General features: G+C 36.0%; 1 protein-coding gene across 1 annotated transcript in view; it reads right to left on the bottom strand.

Annotated features, from left to right (window-relative positions):
* The window catches only part of ZFC3H1 (zinc finger C3H1-type containing), a 51,518-nt gene that overhangs the window by 15,077 nt on the left and 23,823 nt on the right, over positions 1-12,618 (bottom strand). The window contains exons 10-22 of the mRNA XM_012926338.2: positions 12,231-12,368; positions 11,280-11,401; positions 10,752-10,901; positions 8,065-8,239; positions 7,690-7,821; positions 6,327-6,866; positions 6,134-6,243; positions 5,408-5,539; positions 5,181-5,302; positions 4,213-4,314; positions 3,531-3,650; positions 2,466-2,649; positions 859-1,045 (exon numbers count right to left, since the gene is read on the bottom strand). Of these exons, the coding sequence (XP_012781792.2) occupies positions 859-1,045; positions 2,466-2,649; positions 3,531-3,650; positions 4,213-4,314; positions 5,181-5,302; positions 5,408-5,539; positions 6,134-6,243; positions 6,327-6,866; positions 7,690-7,821; positions 8,065-8,239; positions 10,752-10,901; positions 11,280-11,401; positions 12,231-12,368 (2,214 nt within the window). The remainder of the gene's footprint in view (positions 1-858; positions 1,046-2,465; positions 2,650-3,530; positions 3,651-4,212; positions 4,315-5,180; positions 5,303-5,407; positions 5,540-6,133; positions 6,244-6,326; positions 6,867-7,689; positions 7,822-8,064; positions 8,240-10,751; positions 10,902-11,279; positions 11,402-12,230; positions 12,369-12,618) is intronic.

Here is a 12,618-nt window from a genome sequence, read left to right on the forward strand (position 1 = left end):
GTTCTAATCCCAACAGCTCCACTTCCCATCCAGCTCCCTGCTTGTGGCCTGGGAAAGCAGTCGAGGATGGCCCAAGGCTTTGGGACCCTGCACCCACATGGGAGACCTGGAGGAGGTTCCCGGCTCCTGGCTTTGGATCGGCACAGCACCGACTGTTGCTGCTCACTTGGGGAGTGAGTCATTGGACGGAGGATCTTCCTCTCTGTCTCTCCTCCTCTCTGTATATCTGACTTTGCAATAAAAATAAATAAATCTTTAAAAAAATAAAATAAAATAAAATGGTAAACTCATTCATCATAAGATTACCAGGTATTTGACTCCCGATCTATGTTATCAAGTGCATCTGATAGTTACCAATGTCTGTCTAAACTTAGCACTCTATTCAATCCCGAGTGCAGATTATAAAAATTTGACAAGTAATGGGCAGCTTTATCTTTCACAAGCATATCAATTATGTTATGTTTAGCTAAGAATAATCTTACTCTGAGAGAAAGAACATTTTTTCTCACCAAATTTTTTATTTGGCCAACAGCTGACAGTGTGAATTACAGATTAGGATGATTTTCATAAAATCAAGTAATAAAACAAAGTCAAAACACTTTCTGGCATTCATAATTTTTATCAATTATAATATTTGCTTCAGGTACTTTACAAAAGTACACTTTACCCAAAACAAAACTGTGTAAGAAAAGGCAATATTTGCTTCCTTAGCAGTAAAGTTATTTTAAAAAAAAAAAAGCAAACTCATCACTAAGTGCTTTTATCATACTTATTTTAAATTAATCCTAACATACTAATGAACATCTAAAAATCCCTAAAGAACCGTGGAGACACACAACTGTGATGTTTTCTACTCACAGTCCAAAAGCTTTGATAATTGGGAGCGTATTCAACAGCTGTTTCACACATTTCCTGCACCTCTTCCTTGGTTCCTCTTTTAGAGAACAACCTGAGATAATGGCACCAAATTTCTGGATTGTCTTTGTTGTTTTCCAATGCTCGTGCCAGAACATTTAAAGCTGAATCCAAGGATTCTGAACATGGCCTACATATTTAAAAGAAATAGCAAGTGTTCTTTAAAAAGGTGCTTGAAATGTTAAACAGGATTAATTTAATGATTCCATTTTTCAAAGTCCACTTTCTATTAGAACCTGTCAAGAAGCCAGAATCACAAAACTGGGTAATAAATTAGATTTAAAATCACATGTGTCCAAAGATTCAGATGTCCCTTTTTAAGTGGATTTTTAAGTAAGCATTTACCACAGATAGAAACACAGCATTATGAAACTACAATGTTATGAACTTCAAATGTGCTTCATGTCCATATTCAGCAACACCTTTTATGATTTACATTATTCAAGAACAGGGAAAGTTAAACAATTCTCTCTCTCAAGGCCAGCTACTACCAGCACAAAATACCAAAGCTTTCAATATAAAGTTCTTTTCAACGGTCAAGGGCTTGCTATCTCTTGGAGAAGATAATTCTCTCTCATGATCCTATTCATAAAATAATGTACAGTTCTTTTGGCCTTCATTCATAAACGAGTCAGAAAAGAAAACACTGTAATTTACCTCATTAACATAGAAATGACACACTTAGGAAAGTTAACAGCACCATACTCAGACATGTGTTTTACCAGCACTCTGTGCTACTGCCTCATTTAAAAGATTTTAAACCAAGTTTTAAGGTAATCAAACATATCAAGTAGCCTATGAATAAACTCAATTTCAACTACGTTCATAACATGAAATAGAGTGCATCATAAAATATTTTCCTTTTGATTGTTTAAACAGGATCAGCAAGCTAAGCCTATTTCTAGAAATAGTTTTAATGGAACACTACCCTACTCATTCATTTACAAAATGCCTAACATTGTTGCTTTCTCATTGCAACACCATAGTAGAATAGTAATGACAGACCATGTAGCTTACAGGCCTGAATTACTTAGTTTAATTATAAAAAGATTATTCCTAGCTTATCTCTCCTATCAAATAGAAGTCAGAGTGTGTGCTATGCAACTAGAGCTAATAATTATGACACAGACTGACCTTATTCAAATCTTTATAATGTAATATTGAACGCTAAGGAGACCATACACCAGAAGGCTTCGATAAGCTTTATATCTCCACTGCAAGTTATTTTAAGATTATACTTATTCACTATAATGCATTTTTAATTTTTAAAAGAACTCATTCTTCTGAAACTCAGAATCCTGTTTTAACTGATTCTGTTGTGAAAATAGTCTATTAAAGTTAAAACTTAGTGCAATGTATTACCCATTTTCCTGAGACACAAACTCAAGATTTAATATCAAACTTGTCTGATAACTCTTAATAAAACATTGTTGACTCTGTGAAAAAAACACTCAACTGATATCAAGGTAACTTGATTATCATAGGCAAAATAAACTTAAACAGAAATATATAAATGTGCAAGTTTACACAAAGATTTGAAACTGGCTTACCCCTCATTCTGATTCAAGTACTTGTATGCAAGCTTGAGCCAAAGTTGGACATGAGAAGGATTTTCAAGCACACTGGCTTCTAAATTTGCAATATCATCAGTCTCATTTGTGAAGTATCTGACATCATCTGGAGTAACAACTGTATCCAGAGCTGGAACATTTATTCGGGTCTCTGGCTTGAAGGCTATAAGGAAAAGTATCATTAGTTTCTTATTTCTTTAATTCACCAACTCAACAAAAAGTTGGGCTTAACTTCAAAATTATCTAAAAATCTTCTATCGTTCCAATTTTAATATATGTGCTGCCGAAGTGAGCACAAAATTATCTAAAAATCTAAAGATTCTAATGATGTGATCACTCATGATTATAAGGTACAGCTATCTGTTAATTACCGGCCAAGCAGACACTTCTCAGAGTCAAAAGATATTAAACATCATACAGACACTTAAGACTCTGCTGGCATATTTTCAGTATAGTTGCCCTATTTGAAGTATAAGTGATACCAGGAATAAATCACATTTGTCTGATTGCAATTAAAACACTAATTCAAAGTTATAATTGATGAACATGATTTAGTCTACTAGATATAGAGAAAAAGTGTATCACTTGGCTACCTGGTAATCCACAAACAGCAAACAAATCATGCAAACCTGAAACCTGAAACAAGATGTTCTTGACAGTAAGGCATACTGTTCATTCATACAAATAATTCATTTTGAATATACTTCATGTCTGAAAGCAACTCAAAAAGGAAACAGGCTAGCAGGGTTTTCAAATAATATCAGAACTGCTCTTCAACACATATTTTTGAAAATATCCAAGTAGCCATATTAACAAAGTGGTATTTCTTGCATTCACTGGGGAAGGAACATGATTTTAAAACATCCCTGCAAAGTCAGAATCAAGTCTGCACAATCAATAACTATACTGTCCAAAACATTAGTATCAGTCAGAATTAAGAAAACAAAAAATAGGGTAGTATATAAACCAGAAGATTAGACACATGTTTAGACAAAGACAGAGCACCACAATTTAGTCATTCTGATCTTAAGCTACATGTCTCACCATACTTAATTGGTCCTGTAGACTGTTCATCATCACTGCTGTAGCTATTCTCAGAAACAGGTTTTCTCCAAAACTTTGGCTTCCACTTTCTTTTCTCTTTGTATGTTGTAAATGGAGGTACTAAAGTTGACAATAGAAGACTATTAGTTAACATAGCAAGTATTTTATTTCAAAAGTCACCCAAGAATTATTTTTAAAAGGATCTATTGTGAGCCCAGCATGATGGCTCAGTTTACTATTCCTCCCCTGCAAGGATGGGGATCCCATACGGGCACCAGTTCTTGTCCCGGCTGCTCCACTTCCCATCCGCTCCCTGCTGTGGCCTGGGAAAGCAGCAGAGGATGGATGGCTTAGGCCCTCAGGCCTCCAGACCCACATGGAAGACCCAGAGAAGGCACCAATCTCCCAGCCTCGAATAGGCTCAGCTCCAATTGTGGCCATCTGAAGAGTGGACCGGTGGATGAGCAATCTTTCTCTTTTGTTGATCCTCTCTAGAGCTGTCTTTCCAATAAAAACAAATCTAAATATATAGAAAAAAACAAATCCAAACCTATAACTATTCTATGCTGTTAGAACTGACATATAGTTGATCTGAAGAACATAATGCAACAACATCTGCAATAAATACAAACTAAAAACTAAACAGTTCTTTGCAAGATACCCACACTTATTATGTACTTACTATGACCTTTACTCTCATTGACATTACTAACGAGGAGAACAGCCATCTGGTCCACTGCCATCCGATCCTTATTGACTCCAAATAGCTTCTCAACGTATTTTTCTGAAACAAGAGTATCACCATCTTCATAAGAAATATCAATTACAGAGATCAGGCTTATTAAAGAGTATAAATAAAGAAGAGTCTAAGAATTAATGATGAGTCAAGAATACTTATGTCCTTCGAGTAGTTAAGGCCCACGTTAATTCTAATGGCAAATCCCACTAAAACATGAGCCTAACTGGGCTGAAAAACAGTTATTTCTTGAAGTTAAACAATAAAGATGTTAAAGTCCCAGACTGGAATTGATACAATACATTCAAGGACTTTGCAATCACTCTGAGTTGCAACAATACTAAATTTTAGTAAATTCCCTTAATTCCCAAAGATTTACAGTTCTAAATGCTCTTTTTAACACAAAATCTGAGGAAAAGCTTAACAGTATTTGCTCATGTCTGATAGTAACATGCACTCTCTCTAAGGTCAAAAGGTATGCAGTTCTGCTTCATCATAAAATTTAAAACTACAGCCATCTTAACTTCCAGCCTTCCTCTATTTTTTATAACAGACCCATACTAGTAATCATTTTTACAAGTTCTATCCAAGTAGGTTAATGTTTTTTCCTAATGAAATTATTTCAATGGGCTCTGCCCTAAGGGCTTCCAGCAATAATGGAAAACTCAAGTCAATGCTGTCCTTTTGCACGCACTAGCCACTTACAGCTGACAAACACAGGCGAGGTGGCTACTGTGACTGCCAAATTTAGTAGCACAGGTTCATTTAAATTTAAATAGTCACATGTCATTAGTGGCAGGACATAACAGAAGTACCTGAAATATTACAGGTGAATGTACTGAATTATAGCTACTTAAGCAACTAAATACAAGTTTTTAAACTTTCACTTGGAGAAAAACAAGAAGTCTAAATACCTGCTGCAGCAGCAATTTCCTCACCAGTGTTTGTGTCTGAACAACCAATCAAAGACAGATTATATGACAGAATGTCCTGGAACAGCTGTTTCCGGTTAAGTGTATAATCTTGTGTATGCTGCCTAAAATGAAAAGAAAAGAAAAGAAAAAAAAAGATCAGGTAACCCTGTACATGTTAAAAGTTAAGCAAAGAATATCATATACTTTGAATTGTAAAAACTACTCACCATTGGCAATCATCATCATTACATGTGCCTGTTAAATCAAACCGGCAGAAACACTGATCTGGTTCAATCATGTTACTGTAAGTCACAGAGCTGAGGGGACGTTTTTCCTTTGTTCGATAGTATGGACTAAATCTACAAGACAGTGGAGAGGCAATATTATGCTCTGCAAACATTCCTCAGACAACTAGGAAAATCTTAAAATTTCTTTCTTAATTTCTACACCCTAAACTATTTGGCTAGGTAATATAACTCTAGAAATCAGTCAAAATAACAAGTGATAGAAACAAGATAACTTTCATATTGAGAACACAAACTATCTGAAACAAAACTTCCTGTATTCTCAAAGTAATATTTAAACTTCATGATACAATGCTGCACTCACTACATAATACCAGTATTGGTATTTTTTGCATTTATATTATCAGCCACAACAAAAAACTACTTAGCAAAAAAAAAAAAAAAAAAAAAAAAGACCTTCCACCTGCTAATTGCTCATCTTATAGCTTCGCTCTGTGGAACAACCATCCACAAAGTTAATTACCTGAGAAAGCCTAAGTTAATTTTTACGAAGCTGGCTAACATTCTCTTTAAACTTAACTGCAGTAAATTTAAAACCAAAATGTAATAATCCTCAACTTTGACAAAAACCAGAATTCTCCACATTACCCCTGGCATTATTAATAGAATAATCCTGAAATCACAACTTAGTAAATTTTTCATTTATACCTGTAAGACTTAAAAACTAGCAGAGGACTATGGTAGGGTCTGAAAGGGCATGGCTTCCCTTCTGCTGTTTTACTCTGTGTTGTGACAAAATCCACATCCACAGAAATCTCCTGCAAAAGACCATAAAAACCTTTTAGAAAAATGAGGCTGGGTGAATTCTTGATCATATAAAGACGATGAAATGTCTAGTTACCTGACCACACAAAACATTTTCTGTATTCCCTTTGGTCTTTAAAATCAGTTGCTTTAAGCTGTCAGCTTTTGAATATAGTTTCTGCAATTCACCAATCTTTAACCCTAGAAAAAGTTCCGACTTTTCTACAGAATTTTTACTAAGCTTGTTTATACATTCTTTATTAGGTGTATCAGTGTGCTTAAGATTAGGCTTAGTAAAAGAGTTGGATTCTAAGAAGGATCGTCTTCGTTCTCTGTTTGAATCAGACAAAATTTCATCATCAACATCATTTTCTTCAGTGCCCAGTGTTAATTTATCCTGTGTCAGATCATGAAGTGAAGGCTGAGGTAAAGAAAATTCAGGCTCCTCTTCCACAACTGAAGCCATGCTTTGCTGTTCCTTTTCTTTAAGGGCTTGGGCTTCTTTTAATTTTTGAATTTTCAGTGCATATTCATATTCCAGCTTTTGTAATCGTCTTTTTTCCATAGCAATTAGTTCAGCTGAATGTTTTCTTGGACTTGATATTGGTGAATTGTCCAGTCTCATTATTTTGTTAGGCTAGAGGAAGAAAAATGATATATATATTTTATATCATTGTGACATTTGTAAACAATTCTTGGTAAGATAATTGTGTTATTCCAACAAGATAATGGTAATATTACAAAACTGAAACAATAAAAACAATAGAACGAAGTTTACCTGGCCTGAATTTCTAACCCAGGGTCCTGCCTCCAGCCTCCTGCTGATATAGATCCTGAGGAAGCAGCAGTGGCGGCTCAAGCATGTTGTGTGTGTGAACCCAAGTGTGTGCAATGCTATAAGAGCCTCATAATTTTTCAAAATATGCATTCCATTTAAAGATTTAATACTGCAACGAAACTGTATCACATAATACAATGTAATCAATGAATTAAAAAAAAAAAGATTTAATACTGGGCCGGGCAGCAAGGCCTAGCGCCTAAAGTCCTCGCCTTGAACGTGCCCCGGGATCCCATACGGGTGCCGGTTCTAATCCCGGCAGCTCCACTTCCCATCTAGCTCCCTGCTTGTGGCCTGGGAAAGCAGTCCAGGATGGCCCAATACTTTGGGACCCTGCACCTGTGTGGGAGACCCGGAAGAGGTTCCAGGTTCCCGGCTTCGGATCAGCATAGCACCGGCCGTTGTGGTCACTTGGGGAGTGAATCATCAGACGGAAGATCTTCCTCTCTGTCTCTCCTCCTCTCTGTGTATCTGACTTTGCAATAAAAGTAAATAAATCTTTAAAAAAAAAGATTTAATATTACACCTTTTGAACTTAATACTCTTAGCATCATACACATTTTATACAGTCAAGTTTCATAATAATCTTCTGTTTTGCAAAAGTTTTGCACAAGCAACTTACTCCAAGAGGATCTTGTTCCAGCTTACGTTTTCCTATTTCTTTACTAGCCACTGCCTTTGCCCGAGCAAGCTCCTCACCGTATTTTAGAGTCAAAGCTTTCTTAATTGTAACACGTTGTTGAACTCTGTGAATCTGAAAATACAAGAGAATTTGGAAAATGTAAATGAAAACCTTAAAAGAAACATTTTCCTTTAAAACTCATCAGCATTAAGGCATTCAATTGAAAATGAAAATATAATGATACTGATCTAGTGAAAAACTATAGCTTGTATATATTTTGATGATTTTTAGCTTAAAGGTTTTTTTCTTCTAGAAGATTTAGCTTACAAAAATGTGTGGTGAACATAAGAGTATAATATCTTAAAAACAACTTACCTGTTCCTGAAGCTTTTTCAAAAACACCCTGCTGACACTAAGAATTTTCTCCGTTGCTTGGAGCTGTTCTGTAAGTTTTGTAATTTTTGTTTCAGCATTTCGAACAGATTCCTTCTTCTTTGCCTCTTGGTGCACTAGATTCCTTAAAACAGATTCATCTTTCATCAAGAGGATCCTAAGGGAGAAATAACATTTCTTACTGTTTTTCATACTAGTCAGCTGATATCATCAGAATAACTTTTTTCAGTAGTGGATTATAAAAAAATCATATGAAGGTGACAGTGTAAAGGACAAATATGCTGCTATTCTCCAGCCACACAGGCATTCAACTGACACTATTTCATCTTACGAAAACAATTATTGGTAGGACCGTTCCTTTGTAAAACATGCATTTTAATTATTCAAAAGGCAGAGTTAGAGATTAGCAAAGAGAGCTTCCACCTCCTGATTCACTCCCAAAATGGCTGTAATGGCCAGAGCTGTACCAGATCAACGCCAGGAGTTTCATCCAAGCACTTGAGCTATCTTCTGCTGCCCCCCAGATGCATTCGTCCGGAGCTGAAGTGGAGCAGCCAGGACTCTAAGCAGCACCCATCTGCGTTGCTAGTGCCTTAAGCAGCAGCTTAACGTGCCACATCACAGGACAGCCACAAGACATACCTTACCAGTATTGGCTTATCATAGCTCAAGATACTTTCTCTTTCTGAATAAGGCATCAAAAGCTGAGAAATCTTATACATAATATGATAGCTATCATGAGAAATACTCAAAACTGAAGTATTTGTAAACATTATCTTAAAGCATATTTTATTTTCTTCAGCATAATGTCTTGTTCTAATGAGTAAAAAGAGATTTGTATTGCAACATCAAATCTTACATAATCACTACATTCTTTGGATATCCCTAATGCCTTAGTAAAAACACTCTAATTCATGTCATTTTTCATGATTTTAGAACATGAAATACCAGGTAACCCATATGCTAAAAATGAAACTTGCCTTTTCTTTTCCTCAGATAACCACAGATGAATGAACTTTTGAAGGGTGTTTTAAAAACCGTAATGTGCTTACAGATCATTAATGGGGGCAGCACTGTGATGCAGCAGGTTAAGCTGCTTTAGCGCCCCCCTACTGGAGTGCCAGTTTCAGTCCTGGATACTCTGCTTCCAATTCAGCTTCACACTAAGGTGCCAAGCAAAGGACGGGGCCTCTGCTACCACACAAGAGACCTGGAGAGGGGCCCTGCCCCGGGCTCAGCCTGGGCCAGCCATGGCTGTTCAGACCATTTGGGAGTAACCAGCAGATGACCTTTCTCCCTTTCCTTCACTCTCTGGCACTTTGCCTTTCAAATAATAATATCTTTTAAAAAGTAAAGGTTATTAGTTATTTTTCAACATGAAAATTAATTCATCACTTCAATTATTTGGTTTTTTTTGTAAAAGAAACCATTTTTTATTTTTATTTGTTTTAAGATTTATTTTATTTTTATTACAAAGTCAGATATATTGAGAGGAGGAAAGATAGAGAGGAAGTGGAGCTGCCGGGATTAGAACCAGCGGCCATATGGGATCAAGGCGAGGACCTTAGCCACTAGGGCACGCTGCCGAGCCCCACTTCAATTATTTGTTACCATCACTGTTCAAAATTTAAGAACTAATGAGGATAGAAAAAGTCCTACAGTACTTGTACAGAACTTCCTCTTCCATCTGTGTATAAAAAGCAAGCTGTCAGAACAAGGCTTAGGAAGCACTGATGGTAAGCAAACCCATCCTGCTCTTCATCAACTAACAATTTCAGCGCGCTCGGAGAGGGAAAAAAATGCATCCACAATAGCATGATTTATTTATTTTTTTTATATACAAGGCTACATCAGAAAATTCAAAGATAAATAAAACTGGAAAACAAGTTGGTCCTGGTACAATTTAATACACACTCTCAGACTTTTGGAAGGACCTAGATATGCGCTAACACATTCAAGTAAATTCTATCACTCAATATGCTCTTCCTGCAAAGCTTCACACATATTCCCATTTTTTGTTTCAAACACCATTTGAACAGCAAAGCAATTTCCGTTTCTTTGTTTGTTTGTTTTTGTTCTTTTCCTTTATTTTGTGACACAGTTTAATAGGCACTGGGGGTCTCCCCGCCTGCTGTTCTCCTTTCCAGTCTTACAATAGGCGTATTTCATGTACTCTCAGAAGTCTGTCATACTGCCATTGAGGTGTCTCCCAACAATGTAGACTGTCACAGGAAAGCAATTTCAAAGAACCCAAGATACTATCTAAATATACCATAAGTCTTACTGCTCAGATTAGGCAATGATTTTTCCCATTACTGAAGCCCACTTTTACCAAAATTAAAATATGCTTCCAATGAAGGTCTGGTCAAAAATATTTCTAAGCTTTTACAGAAAAATTTCCTAGCTCGAGTTTCATAACTATTTTTAGCAATGGATCAGTCATATATATAAGACCAAAGGAGATAGCTTTTAAAGGCGTTGGATTTTTATTTGAAGATTAAGTCTATCACCATATGTAAATAAATAGTACAAAAAAATAATAAGCAAATCCATACTAAGATATGGATTTGTAATTTCTGTACATTAATTGATGATATACAACACACTGTGTTCTTTTAGAATAGCAATCATTACATACACAAAGTATCTAACCAAGTAATGAGGCTCACCTATGTTTTTTAAGTTTTGCTTCTGCATCTCTAACTTGTTTAGTAACCATCGCTATTCTTCCAATCCCATCAATTTCTACATCAGAGTTTGCTGGGGATGAAGAACTTGTCCTCAGCTGGTCCGACTTAATCAAACGCTGTTTCTCGCGGCTGAAATAAGAAGATAGTTGAATTACACTAAAGAATAAAGGGAAACTACATTTTTTGACCCAGAAATATTGACCAGTATAACAGCTATAATGATGACTAATGGTTACAATGATGACCAATATATTGTAGTCCAAGATGACAGTGTAGTTTATTTTGAGCACTTTCATCTTATTCAAAGTTTATTCTATTTCAACACATCAGAGTATTCAAGTCTCTGGATGATCACTTGGCTCCCCCTTCTGTGAGTTACCAAAACACCAACTGTGCATCTAGGATAAACTATCATTATCAATTCCCAGTGCAATAAACTTTATAGACCAAGAGAAGTTTTATAAACAGCATCTACCTTTAAGGTGAACTGCACAACATGGTACTTACTTAGCAATCTCTTCCTTTAACAATCTATATTCAATCTTTTTTTCTTCAGGCAAAGCTTCAGGTGTTCGCAAAGGATCATTTTCTTTTTCAGATTTTGGAGGTACTTTCGGTTTTGAAGCTTGCTACAAACAAATAGGAAATCAGTCACATCAACAGCTTTCAACAGTTCCACCAGGATGTTTTTATTTTACATTGCAATTCAGTGTACACTAAATGTATTTAGAAATTAACTAATAGCTTTAGCAAATTCTTATTCACTTTTTTTCAAAACCAATGCTTGCTTTTAATTCCCAACTCAACTGCTTAACGCATTAAGTAAGTACTCAAGACTTTTGGGTTGGGGTCACTGTGGCAGCTGATAAACGCAGCAGTGGCAATGGTGGCATTCCTTGTGGACACAGCTCCAGGTACCAGTGCTCCACTTTAGAGCCAATTCCCTACTACTGAGGCTGGGAAAGCAGCAAAAGACGGCGCCAATGAATGGGCCTTTGCCTTTGCAAGACCTTGATGAAGCTGCCAGCTCCTGATTTTGGCTTGAGGAATCTCTCAGACATTGCACTTAACTGTGATGTGAACCAGCAAATGGAAGATGTCTTTGTCTCTCTGTATCCTTTACATTCAAATAATTAAAAACAAAGAAAATTTACAGGTTAATCATGGAACTAATCCATATCTACACAACTGTTCCAATAGGGAAAAAGGTTAGATTATACATTTCAATAAAAACTGTCCTGTTAAGAACACAGTCACAACACAATAAAGTTCTTGCATACACAGTGCAACAATCCACTCAATTTTATTGACTGAAAAAGGAACCAGTCAATTGGATACTCACACAAGGGTACTTCTAATAGTAAAATCTACTAATTTTACACCTACTTTACACACAAACACACTTTAATAGTTTTCAAACAATTTATCTTTCTTTTCTTATTTCATTACTGTACTTACCTCAGCAGTTCGTCTTGCTTCTTTGATCATGGACTCTAATCCACCAAAAACACTATTTGTTGACTTGGAAGCTTCTCCATCAGATTCACTATCATCTGAGTCATTCAGTGTTACGACGACTGATTTATGCTTCGGAAGCTACAAAGTTAAACAGTTTTTACTCTAAATAACAAAGGTATGTGTATTCTTTATTATCACATTTAACTACTTTTAGTTTCAGTAAAGAAAGAGAAGCTGGAGTGGGAGGCCTACAGTGGGTAGTCTATGGTTCCTTCTGGTCACACCAATACTGGGGATATGCTAAAACAGAAACTGTTCTATTTTCTTACAGTCTTTTCCAAAACTATCACAATCATCTTCCTCATTAAATTTTTATTTTATCTATCTT

Source organism: Ochotona princeps, chromosome 15 (genome assembly GCF_030435755.1).
Source record: "Ochotona princeps isolate mOchPri1 chromosome 15, mOchPri1.hap1, whole genome shotgun sequence".
Lineage (NCBI taxonomy): Eukaryota > Metazoa > Chordata > Mammalia > Lagomorpha > Ochotonidae > Ochotona > Ochotona princeps.